This window comes from Pelodiscus sinensis, chromosome 9 (genome assembly GCF_049634645.1).
Source record: "Pelodiscus sinensis isolate JC-2024 chromosome 9, ASM4963464v1, whole genome shotgun sequence".
In the NCBI taxonomy this organism is placed as follows: domain Eukaryota; kingdom Metazoa; phylum Chordata; order Testudines; family Trionychidae; genus Pelodiscus; species Pelodiscus sinensis.
The window spans coordinates 38,971,542-38,993,528 of record NC_134719.1 but is presented as its reverse complement, the minus strand read 5'-3'; the positions used below and the strand labels follow the sequence as shown (position 1 = coordinate 38,993,528).

The window sequence follows — 21,987 nt, the reverse complement described above, 5'->3', positions numbered from 1 at the left end:
CACGTCTACAGATCACGATGTTGTAGGAGGATGAACTCTGCAAAGAAACCCAACAATAATTACTTCTGTGTAATATGGGATGTTTGAATATCAGCATCTCTCAGGAAAAGAAAACTATTTGCATTTATTTACTCAGTGAGGGGAGCGTCTGCTTTTTCCTTATTTTGCCCCTTCTGATCATCACCAGAGACTAAATGAAAGTTCTAAAATGGACGTTTCAGAAAAGTTTAACACAAGAAAAATCAAAACCATAAATAACCTCCCAACCCAACAAAACCCCCTGGCTACGTCTACACTGGCATGATTTTCTGAAAATGCTTTTAACGGAAAACTTTTCCGTTAAAAGCATTTTCGGAAAAGCACATCTAGATTGGCAGGATGCTTTTCCGCAAAAGCACCTTTTGCGGAAAAGCGTCCGTGGCCAATCTAGACGCAGTTTTCCGCAAAAGAAGCCCTGATCTCCATTTTCGCGATCAGGGCTTTTTTTGCGGAAAACAGTACTGTGCTGTCTACACTGGCCCTTTTGCGCAAAAGTCTTTTGGAAAAAGACTTTTGCCCGAACGGGAGCAACATAGTATTTCCGGAAAAGCACTGACGATCTTACATGAGATCATCAGTGCTTTTCTGGAAATTCAAGCAGCCAGTGTAGACAGCTGGCAAGTTTTTCCGCAAAAGCAGATGATTTTGCGAAAAAACTTGCCAGTCTAGACACAGCCCCTCAGAATAATTATGGGGGCAAATTAGTAGATTATATATTGGCCTCTATGAAAGGCATTGCCAAGCCAAAGCAATCTAAAAGAAACTGCCAGGGGAATTGTGTTGCAACCAGAGCATTTTGACACTGTCTGGTTTGTTGAGAAGGGGCTGGCTCCAACTCGCAATCCTCTCTGAAGGCCCACTATGGGGAGTTTGCAGCCCTGGAGAAGTGTGTGTGTGGAGGGGGGGTCTAGCAGACAATTCCCAAGCTCTTCCTATGGTGATCTAATTCTGCAGAAAGTTCTGTATAAATGACAATGTGGCACCTATGCACTAAGACCATTTTCAAATTTGTGTGTCCAGTGATAGGCTTCCAAATCTATACTATAGGCATCTAAATAAAACTGATGACTTTGAGAGGTAGGGAGCATCTCTAGCGACCACTGATGTTTATGGGAGAAGTGGGTGCTCAGCACCTCTGGAAAAAAAAATCAGGTTAGTTTTCTATAGGTGCCTTCAGCTAAAATTTTGAAACCCGTGTGCCTAAAGGACTTGGGGGCAATCTTTTTTTAAAAAGACAAAAACAACACTCAGGTGCCAATGACTTTCAATAAGAAAAGAGTGTCAAAATACTCCATGTGCTTTTAAACATTTCCCCGTGGGAACATAAGGTTTCCATGTAGAAAGCTTCCTGCTCTGAAGTCAGTCCTCAGGAGACCTAGCCAACATTTGGATAATAGTCTTCTCCCTACGGGACCAACTACACTCTTGTCTCCATTTTTTTAAAATAGTGAGAACATTCCAGTATGTTAAGCACTCCAATTCAGTCTTGCAGCACAATGCAAACACATATATTAGAGTTATACTATGGAGAAATGCCTTACTGCCCTCAGTGAGAAAAATAAAAATAAATATGAGCATGAAGTAGGAAATGAATTTTTAAACTATTGTTTCTCAGCAGTTTTAATGTTTTCTCTTCTATTTAATTGAAACTTAAAACAAATTCAAAATGCTAGTATAATAAATAATAATAAAACAATCTTTCAATTTGGTAATAAGTTATATAGTAGCTAGTAAACTCCACCTCTGGTTACGCAATTGTTTTCCTTCTATATGCCTTGGTTGTCAACCTTAGAATTTACTCAGTCCAGGATATAATTATTACTTTGTAAAAAAGAAGAAACCCCCCCCCCCCCCCACTTATCATGAAAGGAGCCACCGCCATCCTGAAGAGCTCTCTATTACTTTAGCCATAATAATGCTAACTTTCAACAAAAGTTGCCACACAACAATTAATGGAAGTAGTCAATAAATGCTTTGGTGTGAGTTGGACTAAGAGGCAAGTTAGGTAAAAATACAAGTATTTGGTGGGTGGGAGGGGGAACAAGGAGAAGCAAGTGTACTCACTTGATCACAAGGATTGACTTTTTTCACAACCTGTAAAGAAACCAGAAACCTAGTCATCAGGATTGTTTTAATACAGCTTTGTTTCAGACAAAGAAACATGTAAATTACTTGGAGGAGTTGAAAGGTTCCATATTTGCTTCCTTTCGTTCATCCTGTATGGATTTGTGTAGTGCGGGTGGGGTTCCTCCAAAAATTAAAATAAACTAAGTATGTAGACAATTTTCATTTTGAGAAATGTCACATTTTCAGTCAAAGGGCTCTGCTTATTTATAAGGTGGTTACCTGGCCAACAATACCACTCCTATGTGAAGTAAACAACCTTGTTGAAAAACCATTTATTCCTTGTAAGTGTGTCTGTACATCAAACATTATATGGCTTGCTCAATAGATACCTATTTTTATTTGTCTATATACGAGAGGCAAAAACTAGAAGGTGATGACTCCACTGTGCCAGATCCACACTAGACATTTTCATACATTTCTCCCAGTAAGGTGGGCTATCCTCTTGCTAAGACCAGATGATGTACTGCTATAGAATAGGAACAAATTTGTCAGTGAACTGTGGGGAAAAAAGGGTGAGTCCTACCTCTTCTATCAGAGGAGCCTTCATACACCCTCACCCTCTCTGCCTGGGCCTTATATGGACGTGTAGTATCTGTCTTTTGATCATTTTATCTAGTGTAATGAAAATTCAGGTGAAGCTCCATTCCACCTCCTGACAGCAATCCACCCAGAATCCTATGCCATGTCCAAACAGATATGTCACTCTGGTTCTCCAGGTACCATGGACATCCTTCCATGTGAGAGAAACGAGGCACAGGATTTACATTCATAATAGCATGAAATTAGAAATATACAAAACAACCCATGCTTACCAGTGGGATTTTGTGGTTCTGTAAAAGAAACCAGAAATCGGATTATTTTGTGCAAGGATTTGTGTCAGCTCTAGTGTAGACAACACCTGACTCTCCCCAAGGGATTATTCCACAGCTGGCAACTGATAGAGCACAATAGTGCTCTGGGCACGACCCCTCTCCTTCCAACACCTGGAATGCTGGCCTTACGGGGCAAGTAACATACTGCATCATTCTATGTACACGAGAAGGTGATGTGCTCTTGCAATATTGGCTCTACATGACATGAGAATCCCAAACTGATGAGCTAGATGAAGAATCTCACACACAGTTCTCAATTTTTAATCACATTCATTTAATTCTTTAAAAGCAAGGCTCCAACAACCATGACTATTAGCCATAATCAAAAGCTAAGCACACATTTAGTTAGAGCAGTGCACTGAAGCAAAACTGCAGGGAGAGGTTTCCTCAGCCATAGGACTGGGTTTTTTATGCACCCTTTAAAAGAAACCAGAAACTAGTTATCAGCTGGAAAAGAGTATGCTGTCTGTACAAAGAACATCTATGGGGAGTTTTAATGAGAGGGTTCTAAGTAAGGGGAAACAGTCTTTCAGCAAGATAACTCTAGTTTTGTGTAATGTTTCCAAAGAGAAAGTGACTATGGCCTCTGCTGAGTGCAATACACTTATTTGCCTTTGCTTATCACACATAGAAATATGGATAAAGAATGATTTTGGGGCCCATCATTTAGGGAATATTCAGATAATTTTTCAGCACAAAATAATAAATCTAAAAACTTCTAGGAAGCCTAAAATGGAATTAAACAATGGATAAAATATTGGGGAATCAGTTTCAAAATGCTGTTCCTGCTGCAGATAAAGTCAATGGCAAAGTCACTAATATGTTACTTACATCAATATTGCTGCTCGGGATTCTGTCCCCACTCTGTAAAGAACCCAGAAGTCAATTACTTTTTGATGACGGACTGTTCAAATACTCTGTTTCAAGAACAGAAACCATGCAATGCTTGTGGTATAAAAAAAATTACATAAGATTCAGTTTTCCTTCCTGTTATTCCACTACTCTAGTGGCAGATGCCATACACGCAAAGAAAATGTCATTGTAGAGACTATATTCTGTTTGATTGTATAGAACTTTCAAGGGGTCCAAATAATCATTTATGTGGGCTGTGACAGGTTGGGTACAAGCCTTCATACACCTTAACCCTCTCTCTGCCTGGGCCTTATATGGATGCATAGTATCTGTCCTTTGATCATTTTATCTAGTGTTATGAAAATTTTCAGCTGAAGATCCATTCCACCTCCTAGCAGCAATCAACCCAGAATCATATGCCATGTCCATACAGATATGTCACTCTGATTTGCCAGGTAACATGGACATCCTTCCATATGGAGAAATGAGTAATAGGATTTGCATTCACAATAGCATGACATTATAAATTCATAAGGAAAAAAACTCATGCTTACCAGTGGGAATGTGTGGCGCTGTAAAAGAAACGAAAAATCTGATTACTTTGTGCAAGGATTTGTTTAACTAGCGTACTGTTTCAGAAAAAAGAACTCTATCTTCACTGTACCAACTGCATTATGGAAAGGTTTACCATGTATGAATTCTTTGAAAAGTAAAGAGTAGTGTGTTTACTTTAAAAAGTAAAGAGTAGTGTGTATTCAGTGTTGAATACACAGTAGAAATTATTATACACAGGGTATGTCTAGACTACATCCCTCTGTTGCCAGAGGGCTGTAAATTAGACATACTGACATTTAAATCCCCACTTCATTTGCAATTTCCCGCACTTCATTTGAATAAAAATGGCCACCGCATTTTGCTGAGTCAGCAGTTTGTCAGCAAAAACCGGCTTTCAAGATGGGGAACAGGCGAAAAAGAAAGCCTTTGTCGTCCGATCCTGTAAACCTCGCTTTAAGAGGCATAAGGGATCGGCCGACAAAGGCTTTCTTTGTTGCCCAATCCCTGTCTTGACAGCCGCTTTTTGCAGACAAACTGCTGACTCGGCAAAACACGGTGGCAATTTTTATTCAAATAAAGCGCGGGAGATTTAAATCCCCGCTTCATTTGCAATGTTGGTACATCTAATTTACATCCCTCTGGCGACAGAGGGATATAGTCTAGACATACCCTTATTTTCCCATAGTGAAAGAATTCTGTTCATTTGAATGGCCATCAAAATGAGTCTGATCCAAAGCCTGCTGAAGTCTGTTGGAGTCTTCTCTTCGCACCTCACAAAATTATGTGTGTGTGGAGCAATGGGGAGAGAATTCTTGTGCTCAGTGAAGTGTCCATAGCCCCATATATTTAATACCCCTCATTTGTGAAAGATGGTCTACTTTTCCGTCAGCTGACTACAGCAAGAATAGAGGAATATGAGGATTTAGTACTAAGGAAGGTTACTAGATGTAATTGTAAAAAAATATATTTTGCCACATTTCATTCTGAAACAAACTGTAAATATTTATTCACCCACTTCTAGGTAGAAATTATTTTAATCTGAAGTTAAGATTTGAGAGTGAATCAGTACAGTAGAACTACAATAGCTGGAAACTAAAGACTGAGGTGAGTTTATTGAAGAAAGCTGCAATAGAAACAGGAAGATGAAGAGGCCTTGTCCAAGGTAGCCATGTGGGATCAACAGGGAATCAGACTACAGTACAATTACAGGATGTTAATCATATACTTGTGATGCAATAACATTCCTGTAACCTGACTAGGACAATTTCATTTCCGTATAATGTCAAATTATTAGACCAATAATATAATCCCGTTCAACAAATGCTTCCACCCAACAACTGGACCTCTGTATCTGAGGGTATGTCTACACTACAGAGTTAGTTCGAACTAACTTAGTTCGAATTAGTTAATTCGAACTAAGCTAATTCGAACTAACGCGTCTAGAACTAAAAACTAGTTCGAATTAGCGTTTTGCTAATTCGAACTAGCAAGTCCACGTTGAGTGGACCCTGAACAGGGCTTAAGGATGGCCGGAAGCAGTGCCGGCAGGGCATCAGAGGAGGACTTAGAGCGTGGAGATGCTGTCTCAGGCTAGCCGAGGGCTGCGCTTAAAGGGACCCGACCCCCACCCCGGACAGACAGTTCTCAGGGGTGCCCCGCTTGAAAACCAGTCCTGGCTTGGAGTGCCCGGAGTGCCCACACTGGGCACATCACAGCACTCGGCCATCAGCCCGGCTGCACTTGCCGCAGGCTGCCATCTGGGGAGAGGGGACAATTGGGGGGCTGCAGGAGAGCTTCCACCCCCAGAAGCCCGCAGAGCCAGCCCAGTCCTCCCCATCGGGGGCTTGTACCCCATTCCTCCCTCACTTCCTTCCACTTACTCTTCCCTAGCCCCCCTTCCTGATGTACAAAATAAAGATAACGTTTCTTCCAACATTGACTCTGTCTTTATTGAACAAAACTGGGGGAGACTGGGAAAAGGAGGTGGGAGAGGGGAAGAGAAAGGCTGGAAGAGGGGAGGGCAACTAACATGATCAGGGGTTTGGAACAGGTCCCAGATGAAGAGAGGCTACAGAGACTGGGACTGTTCAGCTTAGAAAAGAGGAGATGGAGCGGGGACAGGATAGAGCAGGGGTTAGGTGGAGAGGGTGCATACAGAAAAGTTCTTCATGAGTTCCCATAAAGAAGGACTAGAGGACACCAAAGGAAAGGAATGGGTAGCAAGCTTCAAACTAGTAAGAGAAAGTTGTTCTTCACAAAGCAAAGAGTCAACCTGTGGAACTCCTTGCTGCAGGAGGCTGTGAAGGCTACAACTAGAACAGAGTTTAAAGGGAAGTGAGATCAAGTCATGGAGGTTGGGTCCATGGAGTAGTCTTAGCCAGGGGGTAGGAGTGGTGTCCCTGCCCAAAGTTTGTGGAAGGCTGGAGAGGGATGGCACGAGACAAATGGCTTGGTCACTGTCTTCGGTCCATCCCCTCCAGGGTCCCTAGGGTTGGCCGCTGTTGGCAGACAGGCTACTGGGCTAGATGGACCTTTGGTCTGACCCAGGACGGCCATTGTAAGCTCAGGGTCGGGGGTCTCAGTGGACCTCCTTGATTTTCATGCACACCTGCTCCTGGGTGGCCAGGCTGGCAGCTCTCCGGCCCTAGACGGCCACTTTCCTGTGCCTAGTGCGGAGATCGTGGACAAGGTCCACGATGTCTGCACTAGCCCAGGAAGGTGCCCGCCTCTTGCGGTCCCGGGCAAGCTCCCGGGAGCCGCCAGCCTGGTCCCGGGAAGAGGGGGTGGGCTGGGGGACATCGGGTGGGTGGCTCTGTGCCGTGCCAGGTGCAGGGTCTGCTGGCTGGGTGCTGGCAGGCTTGCACCTGACATGGGCACCGTAGCCAGCCCGTGGCCCTTTAAGGGGTCCGGGGCCGGGAGGGGGGCATAGAGTTTCCCTGGTGTTGGCCTGAGTGGCCACCAGGGAAACCTGGGGAGGACTAGCCTCCCACTAGTTCGAATTAAGGGGCTACACAGTCCTTAATTCGAACTAGTAAGTTCGAACTAGGCTTAATCCTCGTAAAATGAGGTTTTCCTAGTTCTAACTAAGCGCTCCGCTAGTTGGATTTAAATTCGAACTAGCGGAGCGCTAGTGTAGCGCCTATGAATGTTAGTTCGAACTAACGTCCGTTAGTTCGAACTAACATTGTAGTGTAGACATACCCTGAGAGTTAAGCATGTGGTTATTCAGAAGCACTTGGATTCATAACTCTTTAAGTTGCTGAGAAAAAGTACTTACCTCAGGTGGGTAGGGGTTGCTTTCGGGAATGGGCTTTGGCTGTAAGAAAACCAGAAAATATGTTATTTCTTCATAATAAGGAGTAATTTAAAATACAATACTGTTTCATGAAAAGAAACCTCTCTATTTAAGAGTCTGAGGGTATGTCTAGACTACATGGCTCCGTCGACGGAGCCATGTAAACTAGTTTACCCGGCATAGGCAAAGAAGCAGGGATTTAAATAATCCCCGCTTCATTAAAATAAACATGGCCGTTGCGCTGTGCCGACGATCAGCTGATCCGGCACAGCACGGTAGCCTAGATGCGGATCAGTCAGCTGGGGAAGCCTTTGCCGATCGATCCCTTCTGCCTTGTTTCACAGGGATAAGGGATCGGTCAGCAAAGCCTTCCCCAGCCAACTGATCCGCGTCTAGACTACCGCCCTGTGCCGGATCAGCTGATCGTCGGCACAGCACGGCTGTCATTTTTATTTTAATGAAGCGGGAATTATTATATCCCTGCTTCTTTGCCTATGCCGGGTAAACTAGTTTACATGGCTCCGTCGACGGAACCATGTAGTCTAGATATACCCTGAGAGAATGATAATGACTAGCACTGTCACATTATAACATTTTAATATATCTCAAATCATTTTACAAAAGAGACAAGAGTTATTATCCCCATTTTACAGACGGGAGAGTTGATGCACCAAGAGTTAAGCAACTTGCCCAACACCAACAGTAAGTCACCAGAGGCAAGTGGAAGTGAGTCTCAGAAGCCACCCAGGCCTACAGATTCAAGCTGTGCTACAATGCTAAAAATAATTGTGTAACTGTTCCGGGTTGGTCTGGAGTTTAAAATCTAACACCAAGGCTACGTCTACACTGGCCCCTTTTCCGTAAGGGGCATGTAAATTTCACCTATCGTCGTAGGGAAATCCGCGGGGGATTTAAATATCCCCCGCGGCATTTAAATAAAAATGGCCGCCGCTTTTTTCCGGCTTTTAAAAAAGCCGGAAAAGAGCGTCTAGACTGGCCCCGATCCTCCGGAAAAAGCGCCCTTCAAAGTAAGAATAAGAGCCTCCGGAAAAGGGCGCTTTTTCCGGAGGATCGGGGCCAGTCTAGACGCTCTTTTCCGGCTTTTTTAAAAGCCGGAAAAAAGCGGCGGCCATTTTTATTTAAATGCCGCGGGGGATATTTAAATCCCCCGCGGATTTCCCTACGACGATAGGTGAAATTTACATGCCCCTTACGGAAAAGGGGCCAGTGTAGACGTAGCCCAAGCGTAGAGTATGGAGTTCAGAACTTAAACTCCAGCTCTAGCTGCAAGGTCTACTGCATGTCTCCTCTCATATCCACTGGTCCTTCGGATGGAAGTCCAAAACAGGATGCATATTTCATTTTGTGTCCTTTCATTCACTCCTTTCTATAGGAAGATTCATTATGCAGGTCCTTTGAAAATTAAACTAAACTGAATAGTAGTATGTTCTATTTTGATCATAAAATGATTTTTTCTGGTGAAAAGTTTGTTTTGACTGAAATAAAAAAGGAACATTGCCTGTATCTTTCAGTGGAGTAATTACTCTGACAGGAAGTGATTGTATCGCGTATACAGAGGAATTCTTATGAGAGGGAGGACTATGGTATTTGGTTTTTAAAATAGGTAATTTTTACAAACCTAGCAGTATCCTTTTAATACTAAATAGAAAATTGAAGTAGTCATATTTATGTCAATTTAGAGGGAGTGATCTCACCAGCAACAAATCTGAGTATAGGGGTTTTCCTACTGTATGTTTAGTGATCATTTCCATACAATAGTGACTCCGTCCCTGCATAACATACTTATGTCCTATTCCAATTGTTTGTCTGTTCAATATTATGGACCAAATTAATCCATGGTGTCAATTCCATTGGCCTTACACACCAGAGATAAGTTTAGTTCAATTTCATCCTATTGATCTTATAGTTCCCTTTGTAACAATAACTATGGTTAGTAATAGCAAGCATTCTAGGATGTCTAAAAATGTATAGACAGCTTTGTAACTATATTGCTCTATCCACAGAGAAGTCAATCTGTTAACAAAAGTTTCCATAATATAACTAATGAGCCCAATGCATCCGACAGCTAGAAAACCAAGTATTTAGTTACTGAGAGATAATATGGAAGATAATTTTGGGCCAGTGCCTCAGCTGGTGTAAATTAGTATAGGTTCATTCAAGTTAAAGTTGATATGCCAATTTACACCTAGGAGAGAATCTGGCCTTTTAAATTCAACAGAGAATGAATGTTTTACCTTTATAATATCATTACCCGAGGAGACAGACTGTGAAGCATAAAAAAAAACCACAATTATTTACTTAGAAAAGAGTTTGACAAGTTTAATTCAGTACCTATAAGATAAGAAGCAGTAATAGCTATAAGGTCTTCTTAGATTGCCAAACCATGAAACATTTGAAAGAAAAATGTTTGGTAATGAAAATTAACAAATAACATAATTAATGAATAACACAGGAAACAGACTACTGGGAACACAAGAGGGAAAAAGTTATGTAACCCAATTGCTGCCATTGTTTATAGCACAATACCAGATATTTCTGCAAGTTTCATAACACAACAAATTAAATGCTGAGAAGAAACTTTCAATTCATTGTAGTAACAAATCCAGTTGAAATGTTCAGTAGTGTGAAATGATTGTTTGAAATAGCAGGTGACAGCATAAAATTAGATTCTGATCCCCTTAAACAGAGATAGAAACATCAGAAGAACATACAAGACTGTAGGAACAGAGCTAGATGGAAGTAATGGAATTCTCTGTATGAACAGAAATGTTTTTATGAAGTTTAAAATGGTTACCAGGAACTTTCCATCCATACACCTTTCCATATGGAAGAATCAGAAGAAACTCCTCTATGTAAACTTCTTCTTTTTATTCTGAGCATCAAACTAGAGAAAAATCTTTCTGGTGAAAATATTGTGTTTCCAAATAGAAAATATCTGCTGACCACTTGCAGAAAAATGATTAACCCATCATTTTAACTAGGAAGAAGGAAACTAACAGATGGAATTACAGGCAGTCCCCGGGTTACGTACAAGATAGGGACTGTAGGTTTGTTCTTAAGTTGAATTTGTATGTAAGTCGGAACTGGTACATATTGTAGGGGAAACTCTAGCCAAACATTTTTTTTAGTTTTGGATAGCATAGGGAAAGGTTAACTCCCCTCTAATGTTTGTTTTGCTGTCTGTTCCCCTGTTCAGAAGATTTCACATCTATTTCTGTCCCTGTGACAAACTCAGGACTAAAGGAGTAACTCATCAAATACCAAACAGCTCTGCACCATGCTTTGAGCTAATAGCTTTATTTCCACACACCACCCAGGGTTCTAGGAGGAGGGTCCTTTTTTTGCTAACACAATGAGGCCAGCACTTTGTTTGTTTTGGTGGAGTCTTTGTTTGCCCAGGGAGCCCAGCATGTATAGGGGGAGGAGGGGCGGAGAGGCTGCTTTTGTCTGCTGTTCGGCAGCCTGTTGCTCAGGGGAGGGGGCAGCCTGTTGCTGGCAGGGGGGGAGGGGGGAGGCGTGCAGGATGCGAGGCCGCGGGGGGGGGGGGGGCAGCGGGCGTGGGGAGGCACTTTTCCTCTGCCCGGCAGCTCTGCGGGATCCCTGTCCCTGTGGCCAGCTGCTGCAGGCAGAGGCCAGTTGGAGCAGGCCGAAGAGGAGGAAGAGGTGGATTCTAGGACCCAGGTGAGCGAGCCCCGGGACGCTGCTGCGCTCCAGGAGCCCGGCATGTATAGAGGGGAGGAGGGGCAGAGAGGCTGCTTTTGTCTGTTCGGCAGCCTGTTGCTCAGGGGAGGGGGCAGCCTGTTGCTGGCAGGGGGGTGGGGGGGCAGCGGGCGTGGGGAGGCACTTTTCCTCTGCCCGGCAGCTCTGCGGGACCCCAGTCGGAGCCGGCCCGAGGAGGAGTATCCTAGGACCCAGGTGAGCGAGCCCCGGGAATGCTGCTGCGCATGTGCGGGAGTTGCCTCACCCCGTTCGTATCTAGGGATCCGACGTAAGTCGGATCCACGTAAGTCGGGGACTGCCTGTATTCAGTACCCCATAAATGCAGCATTATCTGCTGAAATCATTTGCACTAGTCATCATAAAATCCTATAACTGGAAGGGACCTGAAAAGGTCATCGAATCCAGTCCCTTGCCCTCACAGCAGGACCAAGCACAGTCTAGATCATCTCTGATAGAGGTCTACCCAACCTGTTCTTAAATATCTCCAGTGATGGAGATTCTACAACCTCCCTAGGCAATTTATTCCAATGTTTAACCACACTGACTATTAGGAACTTTTTCCTAATGTCCAGTCTAAATTTCCCTTGCTGCAATTTAAGCCCATTGCTTCTTGTCAGAGGCCAATGAGAACAATTTTTCTCCCTCCTCCTTGTAACACCCTTTTAGATACTTGTAAACTGGTATCATGTCCCCCCTTATTCTCCTCTTTTCTAAACTAAAGAAGCCCAGTTCTTTCAGTCTCCCTCACAGCTCATGTTCTCTAAGCCTTTAATCATTTTTTTGCTCTTCTCTGGATCCTCTCCAATTTCTCCATATAATTCTTGAAATGTGCCCAAATTGGGACACAATACTCCAACTGAGGCCTACTCAGTGCAGAATAGAGCGGAAGAATGATTTCTTGTGTTTTGCTCACAACACTCCTGATAATGCATCCCAAAGTCATGTTTGCTTTTCTTGCAACAGCGTCACACTGTTGACTCATGTTTAGCTTGTGGTCCACTATGACCCCTAGATCTTTCTACAGTTCTCCTTCCTAGACAGTCACTTCCCATTCTGTGTGTGAAACTGATTGTTCTTTGCTAAGTGGAACACTTTGCATTTGTCCTTATTAAACTTCATCCTGTTTACCTCAGACCAGTTTGCCCAGATCATTTTGAATTATGACCCTATCCTACAAAGCACTTGCAACCTCTCCCAGCTTGTTATCATCCGCAAACTTAATAAGCGTAGTCTCTCTGCCATCATCAAAATCGTTGATGAAGATAATGAACAGAACCAGTCCCAAAACAGACCCCTGCAGAACCCCACTTGTTATGCCCTTCCAGCATGATTGTGAACTGTTAATAACTACTCTGAGAACAGTTATCCAGCCAGTTATGCACCCATCTTATATTAGCCCCGTCTAGGTTATATTTTTGTAGTTAATTGAGAAGAAGGTCAAGCAAGACTGTGTCAAATGCCTTACTAAAGTGTAGATATACCATGTCTACTGCTTCTCTCTTATCTACAAGGCTTGATATCCTATGAAAGAGCTATCAGATTGGTTTGACATAATTTGTTCTTTACAAATCGATGCTAGCTGTTACCTATCACCTTATCTTCCAGATGTTTGCAAATGGATTCCTTAATTACTTACTCCATTATCTTCCCTGGCACAGAAGTTAAACTGACTGGTCTATAGTTTCCTGGGTTGTTCTTATTTCCCTTTTTATAGATGGGCACTATATTTGCTCTTTTCCAGTCTTCTGGAATCTCTCTCAACTTTCATGATGTTTCAAAGATGATAGCTAAAGGCTCAGATACCGCCTCTATCAGGATATTACCTAATAGTGTCAGTACATCCCTTTCAGAGGTCCTCCCATGGATTTCCTCACAAAAGAGCAACATTTTGGCCTACTTCTTTAGTTACCAAGTTGTATAGCAAGTGGAAGCTCTAAATACAGTAAAGAATGTGTGCTTACCTGACCATAGGAAAGGCCAGTGTTCTGAGAAATAGTATTCTGTAAACAAACCATGCACCAGTTATTTCTTTGTAAAATGACATTGCAATAGAATATCTTTTTTTGAAAGGGAAACCTATACAGAGTTCTATTTGGTGAAGCGGAGGACAGGGGAAGATATAAATATTAATGTACAAATATTCAGTTACATCTGAAGAAATTCAGAGTAATTCCTCTGACTTCAGTCAAACTACTCTGGATTTACTCCTAGGTTACTGAGATCATATCCTTCCAACATTCAATTACATTACATCATGTGTAAGTTTTATGGATGGTGTTCTTTTGAAATGAAAGTCTACATTCATCTGTTTAGGTCATGATCCAGCACAGAGTGTAAATACATGCCAAACTTTAAGCCTGGAGTGGAAGTAGTCCCATTATAAACAATGCATTACTAAATCAGGGCTTTAGTTCTCAGTAGGCATCAGAGAAAGTGCCATCTTTCTGATGAAAATATTCTGCTTGTTTCAATGGTATTCAAAATAAAAACAGAAAATGTCATTTCAATATAATTATAAGAAAAGTGGAAAAAAGGGAAGTTGATAGTACGCAAGTGCTCTAGATTAATACAAACATAAAAAAGCATTGCTAAAAGAATCAACTCATATTATGGGACTGGTTATTGAGCCATGCAAAGGGAACTCTACCAAGAAAAGAAGGAATCAATGGTGCAGGGTGTGTGACATTCTGCACAATTTGGGATGGATGACAATATTTAAAAGAAGAATCCTAAAAACAGACGGAATGTGATTAGGAATAATACAAAGAGCATCATCTCAGATGAAGGTAGGGAATAGTTATGAAGACTATGGAAAAGGTATAGAAACTAAAAACTATGGTTGCCTTTCTTATTTAGAAATATGTTTTTTGACCAGTGTTCCCTCTAAGGCACATGGCATCACAGGTGCTTAATCAGCCTCACCCAGGCCGAGGCTCAGGGCTCGGTGAGAACACTGGTGTTGACATACCAGACCACTAACGAATCAGGAGGTTACACAGTGACTATTGACAATTAGAATATCCTTCTAAGTCAGTAACCATACCACATCTTTGTGCTTGCTTAGCTGAGATAATTTTGTTTCAGAATAATGCTAACTAACCTCACACATCCTCTAGCTCCTGCCTCATCTTCATCCAAAGTAATATAATTCTGCGGCACAACAACTATAATGGATCTAATACAACTTGCAATAAAGTGTTGAGATATTGAGTAGCATTTTGTAAGAAACATCAAATACAGAGGCAAATGACTACTTACATCTTTACAGCCATATTTGCTGTATACTCCATCCCTGCCCTGCAGAGGAAACAGAAAACAGTTATTTTGTTATTATTGTAATCACTAGGCACAAGTACAAAGAACCTCAACTCTGACTGATCCTCATGTCTGGGAAATGCAAGAGAGTATGTTCTCCCCCTCCCCCCCTCCTAGTTCTGCACTGTACCTCCACAAGAGGGCTAGGCACATTCTGGTCCTAAATAAACTAACATGCTGGTATTAACATAAAGGTTTCTGACAGATTTTATTTAATAGAAAAATAATTTAAATTAGATTTTAAAAAAGCTCCCACATTATATCTGCAGCTTGCCACTGTCTCCTGGTGTGGTCTTTCAAGGGCCCTCTTCTTCTCCTAACTGACTACTCTTAGCTTGCTCTCAGTCAGGTCAGCTCTTGGACCTGCACCTTTAATTAAGTTTAGCAGTCTGTTTCACTCTCTTGGCTGTGTTCATGGAGGCAGCCTCATGTAGATTGCTTCTTTGGTGTCCCAGGGTTTTCTGCCTTCTCTGTCTTGTCTGTACTCTCCCCTTTATAGCAGTTATAGTTTCCTCTATTGATTGCAGTGTGTGCACCTTCCTCTATAACTGCTTGCTTGTCAACAGGAAAGACTCTCTTCCCCATTCTGATTATATTCTGTATGGGGTTTGTTGAGGCTCATTACACAGTCAAATATTGTAGTATTTTGTTGGTTCATGTAACTCCAATAGCTCACTCTGACTAGAAATATAAGTGAACAAAACACAAAATGTCTAGAACCATCATGAATGGTGAAAAATAGTGCATATTTTAAAGTCTTTTAATATTAACAAACTTATACACAAGCAAGGCTGTTTTTTTTAAAGAAAAGGGAAATACTGATTACTAAATTTTATTTTGTCTTCGATGTATCCAAATTTCATACACAAATGTATTTTATTTACTCCAGCCTCTCATAATAGGAATGTTTCAGATGTTCTCCTGTGAGATGCTCTGAAAAGACTGCAGCGGGAATTAAGTGTGTGCCTTATCGGATAATTGCATTTACCTACGATTTTTAACCTGACAGTGTCCCTTTGATACAAAAAGGAATATAAAAAGGAAGTAGCCATATTTATTGTAGAGTTACTGCTGCTGAATTCTGTGGTCTGTTGCAAATCAGAATACAGCAACTGGCACAGTTTATGGAAGTTGTAAGTCTGTGAACTGTACGGCATCCTTGCTCTCTGATTAGTTGAGTCATATTACTTGAGAACATTGTCAAATCATCTCTTAGCTTTTCTATATTACTTCTGCTGTAAAACAAGAGCTCCCACGTTAACACTAATGTAACTGATAACTAAGCATTGTACAGCCCCATTGTACAGCATACTGAGCCCTGTGACTGCAGGGCTGCGCTCCTGGCCCCCTGATTGCAGGGCTCTGCAGCCGCCCTGCCTTTTCTCCCCCACCCCTGCTTCTCTCCCTTCCTCCCTTCCTAAGCGTGCCACAAATGAGCTACTGAGCACTCTGGAAGCTTTGGGAAGGTGAGGGAGAAGTTGCTGAGCTTGGAGCCTCGCTTTTCCCTATGAATGCTCCAGCCCTGAAGTGCCTATGGGGATGCCAAGACACAGATGTTGCCGGATGACATAAGTCTGGACTATAGAGGTTCAATCTATAGTTAAAATAGTCACACCAGGACAAAATTAATTGAAGATGGAAAAATTGCTTACTGGGGCACATCCACTTGTTTTACCTCCTGCATAAATGACTCCAACCTGAAAGACAGAAAGACAGACAGAAAGAAAATGTCAGTTATTTCTATCCTTTATAAAACATGGGAAAAGAAACCTACAATTTTCAGCACCATATATGTTGTCTCCATCCAGCCATATGTGGAGACTGGGAATACATACATGCAGATGTAATCATAGAGTTTGAGTCAGTAACTGTGAAACCCCATATGATGAGATTATAGAATCATACAATACTAGGACTGGAAGGGACCGTGAGAGGTCATCGAGTCCAGTCCCCTGCCCTAATGGTAGGACTCAGTACTGTCTAGACTATCCCTGATAGACATTTATCTAACCTACTCTTAAATATTTCCCGAGATGGAGATTCCACAACCTCTCTGGGCAATTTATTCCAGTGTTTAATCACCCTAACAGGAACTTTTTCCTAATGTCCAACTTAAACTTCCCTTGCTGCAGTTTAAGCCCATTGCTTCTTGTTCTATCCTCAGAGGCCAGGAATAACAAGTTTTCTCTCTCCTCCTTGTGACACCCTTTTAGATACCTGAAAACCGCTATCATGTCCCCTCTCAATCTTCTCTTTTCCAAACTAAACAAGCCCATTTCTTTCAGTCTTCCTAAATAAGTCATGTTCTCTAGACCTTTAATCATTCTTGTTGCTCTTCTCTGAACCTTCTCCAATTTCTCCATATAATTCTTGAAATGTGCCCAAATTGGGACACAATACTCCAGCTGAGGCCTACTCAGCACAGAGTAGAGCGGAAGAATGACTTCTTGTGTCTTGCTCACAACACACCTGTTAATGCATCCTAGAATCATGTTGGCTTTTTTTGCAACAGCATCACACTGTTGACTCATACTTAGTTTGTGGTCCACAATAACCCCTAGATCCTTTTCTGCCGTACTCCTTCCTAGATAAACACTTCCCATTCTGTATGTGTGAAACTGATTGTTCCTTCCTAAGTGGAGCACTTTGCATTTGTCCTTATTAAACTTCATCCTGTTTACCTCAGACCATTACTCCAATTTGTCCAGATCATTTTGAATTATGACTCTGTCCTCCAAAGCAGTTGCAACCCCTCCAACCTTGGTATCATTTGAAAACTGAATAAGCGTATTCTCTTTGATGATATCTAGATCGTTGATGAAGATATTGAACAGAACTGGTCCCAAAACAGACCCTACCGAACCCCACTTGTTACTTCTTTCCAGCAGGATTGTGAACCATTAATAACTACTCTCTGGGAATGGTTATCCAGCCAGTTATGCACCCACCTTATAGTAGCCCCATTTAAGTTGTATTTGCCTAGTTTATTGATAAGACTATCATGCAAGACCATATCAAATGCCTTACTAAAGTCTAGGTATACCAGGTCTACTGCTTCTCCCTTAACCACAAGACTTGTTATCCTATCAAAGAAAGCTATCAGATTGGTTTAACATGATTTGTTCTTTACAAATCCATGCTGGCTGGTAACCTTATTATCTTCCAAGTGTTTGCAGATGAATTCCTTAATTACTTGCTCCATTATCTTTCCTGGCACAGAAGTTAAACTGACTGGTCTGTAGTTTCCGGGGTTGTTTTTATTTCCCTTTTTATAGATAGGCACTATATTGGCCTTTTCCCAATCTTCTGGAATCTCTCCTGTCTTCCATGATTTTCCAAAGATGATAGCTAATCCAAAAATGAGATTGACTGGAACAATTCAATTTCAGTAGGATAAACTCAGACATCTTCTCAATAGCCAGACAACCTTACCCTTTGGCATATAGCTCTTCATCAATCGCCTCACAATGGAAGTAGAGAACTAATTCTACCTGAGAATTATTAAAAATTGCATTGAGGTGAAACCCTCTACAAACTAGAATAAAAGGGCTAAATTGCGTGTTGTCCTGTAAGGAAATAAATATTTAAGAAACTAGAAATAATTGATTTCCTTGTAACAAGGCTTGCAACTAAGCTATTGATTTAGGACCAGAGAATTACCTTTGTTTACTTCTCTAGTGATCTAAAAGACAAGAACAGGTTCCACTTTCCATTATGTCTCCATCCATTCTCCTGCCCTTCACCTCAGGATAATTTCCCTCCTTCAATTTGAGATTTTAGAAGATAGGGGCAGAAGCAGCCAAAAGCAGCACTTGCGGAGAGGCCCTTGCAGTAAGCGGAATGCTGATCAACTATGTAAATAAATAAACCAACTAAAATACTTTTGAGAAATAGCTCATACAACTATTGCAATCCAGTGAGGAACCTTGCATCCCCTGTAAAGATAACAGTAATTTCTTTGTGGAAGGACTTGTTAGAATACCACACCATTTTAGAAAAATAATCTTCCTGCAATTTCCTGTGTTGTAAGGTGAAGGGTAAGAGAAGTTTCATATTCTGTTTTGTCTGCTTTTAATCTATTGTTCCATACTAGAAGGGCTTAATATATAGGCAGTCCCTGACTTACGCGGATCCGACTTATGTCGGATCCGCACTTACGAATGGGGCTTTCTCGCCCCGGAGCTCACTGGCAGCGATCAGCCACCTCGAGCTACGGGGCGAGAAAAGCTGCTCCCGGTGCCCCGGTCTGCTGGGGACCGTCTCCAGCAGACCAGGGGCATCGGGAGCAAACCCGCAGCAGCGGCGGGTTCCTGTGCTTCTGAGGCTTTGCCAGAGCAAAGCCTCAGAAGCGCGGGAACCCGCCGCTGCTGCGGGTTTGCTCGCGGTGCCTCTGGTCTGCTGGAGACCGTCTCCAGAGCAAAGCCTCAGAAGCGCGGGGACCCCACCGCGGCTGCGGGTTTGCTCCCAGTGCCCCTGGTCTGCTGGGGACCATCTACAGCAAACCAGGGGCACCGGGAGCAAAGCGGTCCGGCCACAGCAAAGCCTCAGAGGCGAGGCACCCCCCGCTGCCGCTTTGCTCCCTGTGTCCCTGGTCTGCTGGGGGAGGGGGGCAGCTAGTGCGCCCCCCCCAGCAGACCAGGCTTTTGTTGTGGACCCTGGGGCAGAGCAGCTGGGGCGCTGCCGGTTGGTCCCGCAGCGCCGCTCTGGGCACTACTGGACCAACCCGGCAGCACCCCAAGTGCTCTGCCCCAGGCGTCCTGATCAGCCGCTGCTGGTCAGTTTCAGCAGTGGCTGAATCAGGACTCCTGGGGCAGAGCAGCTGGGGTGCTGCTGGGTTGGTCCAGTAGCACCGAGGAGTGGTGCTACTGGAGCAACCCAGCAGCACCCCAGCTGCTCTGCCCCAGACGTCCCCAAGTCAGCCGTTGCTGAAACTGACCAGCGCTGACTACACGAAGTCTGAGGCACAGTTGCTCTGCCCCGGGCTTCCTGGAATCAGCTGCTGATCAGTTTCAGCAGCAGCTGACTTGGGGTTCTTAAGTTGAATCTGTATGTAAGTCAGAACTGGTGGTCAGTTTCAGCAGCGGCTGAATCTGGACGCCAGTTCCGACTTACATACAGATTCAACTTAAGAACAAACCTACAGTCCCTATCTTGTACGTAACCCGGGGACTGCCTGTAATGATAAAAGAATTCTCTTTACCTGAATCATCAGAAATGACTCCTCCCCCCAAACAACTTGCAGGGATATTTTACCTGAACAAGTTATATGGAACCTAATCCAAACCCCAGTGAGGTCACTGGAAAATCACTCATTGACTTCAGTGAGTTTTGGGTCAGGTCCACATAGTATGGAAAAGAGAAAGTCTAATGAAAGTGAGCTGTCGAAGGCTGTAGTAATTTAACACCTCTCCTTCAGGAATCAGAAAGAGTTCCTAAGCGTAAGCAAAATCCAGGAAAAAATCCATATAAATAAAACATTCCAGTCCAAACCCCTGTCCAGACACATGGTGAAAAGAAAGAGAAAATAGAATAATTATTACTTGAAACTGAAGATGTAGGAAAGCAGTATTTGCTATGTAAAAGTGTTGCTTAAGAAATACTGATTCAGAAAGTGTCACAATACCTGGGTATAACTGGAATCAACAATGTTTGGGTATAGGGTAGGAGTGAAAAGTGTTCCAAAATAACTCACTAATAAATACACTAAATATAACCATAGTTTTTATCAGTTCAAGCCAATAGAAATAAAATAAAGATGAATTTGACCCTGTGGGTTTAAAAAGGTTGTATCTATTAGGAAGGAAATTAAGTGCAAATATAATTGTGACAAAAATCAACCTGAATTAAAAAGATGTACCGTGAATTATCGTATATAACCCGCACTTGTGTATAACCCGCGGCTTTTCCTGATTGTGTAGAAAAAGTCTTAGATAACCCACAGATGAGTGTAACCCATGGGTTCTATACGCTAATTCACGGAGATTGCACATACCAGCTGCCAGCGGGGGGAACAGAAAGCATAGCGCAGGCATGCTGGCCGGCCTGCGGGAAAGGAGCTGCACTCGCCCCCATGCACTGTGCAGCCGCAGCAAGGCACAACCCACCCTCCTCCGAGCGGGGGAGCAGAGAGTGCAGCGCAGGCACCCTGGCTGGCCTGTGGGGCGTGGTGGGAGCCGCACTTGCCCCCAGACACCACATGAGTAAAAATAAATGTGTATACCCCACAGACATGTATAACCCGCGAGGGGGGCAGGATTTGTAAAAACATGTATAACCCTCTGGTTATATATGCTAATTTACAGTATATTGTTTAATAATAACACAGATATAACTATACTCAGGCTACGTCTACACTACAGGCTTCTTGTGCAAGAAGGTTTTTGCACAAAAACCTTGTAGTGTAGACGTAGCCTCAGAGTTTAAAAGGGCTGATAGAATAGACAATGAAATCAAAAGCAGTCCTGCATTAAAGGGTCATGCATTGTGCACTGGAGACGGTGTTGCAAATATTATTGAATTTAGTGAATTTCTAGGATGTTAGGCAAGTTTTGTAACATTTTTTTAAATGAATGAGAAGGAGAAAGTGAAAATGGCTAAAAACAAAAGAGAAACTGCAAATTCTCCTTTTACTGTACAAGCTGAATAAAAAATTAGTAGCTAGGTAAGGAGTGAAAGAGCAAATGAGATTTATAGAATAATTTCATTTTTATAATGGCAGATAGTTATGAACATTACAAATAAGGAAACAGGGGTTTATTTATTGTTTTGTTGACAGTATCAGCTTAATGTTGGGTTGATAAAGCAGAGGTGGCCATATTTGTTGTGGGGCTATGGATGGATGAGGTTTAAGTGCAACAACAAGTTAGCCTGCAATTACCACCCATTTGTGAGTCAGTAACTGGAATCCCCGAGCTTTCTGACAGAGACATGTTTTAGCACAGTGTTGAGTAACAGCAGTCTCAATCTCTATCTCTATAATTTAAATACTCCACTATATGAAGAGCTACACTGGGGCAAAATTATAAATAGAGTAGTATTAGGGTAATTACCTGACCAATAGAACTGGTCTTGGAGGAACCAGAGGATCCAATCTGTAAACAAATAAAAAATACTTATATATTTTGTAGAAGACTAGTTCTATATAATATACTGCTTCTGGGGGAAAAAAGAACTACCTAGTGGAACAAAATA

The 21,987-nt window shown here is 42.5% G+C and overlaps 1 protein-coding gene across 1 annotated transcript in view; it reads right to left on the bottom strand.

The window, feature by feature from the left end:
• Positions 1–21,987, bottom strand: part of LOC102451418 (uncharacterized) — a 59,413-nt gene that overhangs the window by 22,255 nt on the left and 15,171 nt on the right. The window contains exons 9-19 of the mRNA XM_025182964.2: positions 21,846–21,887; positions 16,449–16,493; positions 14,740–14,778; positions 13,443–13,481; positions 9,996–10,025; positions 7,723–7,761; positions 4,445–4,462; positions 3,870–3,902; positions 2,979–2,996; positions 2,104–2,133; positions 2–37 (exon numbers count right to left, since the gene is read on the bottom strand). Of these exons, the coding sequence (XP_025038749.2) occupies positions 2–37; positions 2,104–2,133; positions 2,979–2,996; positions 3,870–3,902; positions 4,445–4,462; positions 7,723–7,761; positions 9,996–10,025; positions 13,443–13,481; positions 14,740–14,778; positions 16,449–16,493; positions 21,846–21,887 (369 nt within the window). The remainder of the gene's footprint in view (position 1; positions 38–2,103; positions 2,134–2,978; positions 2,997–3,869; positions 3,903–4,444; positions 4,463–7,722; positions 7,762–9,995; positions 10,026–13,442; positions 13,482–14,739; positions 14,779–16,448; positions 16,494–21,845; positions 21,888–21,987) is intronic.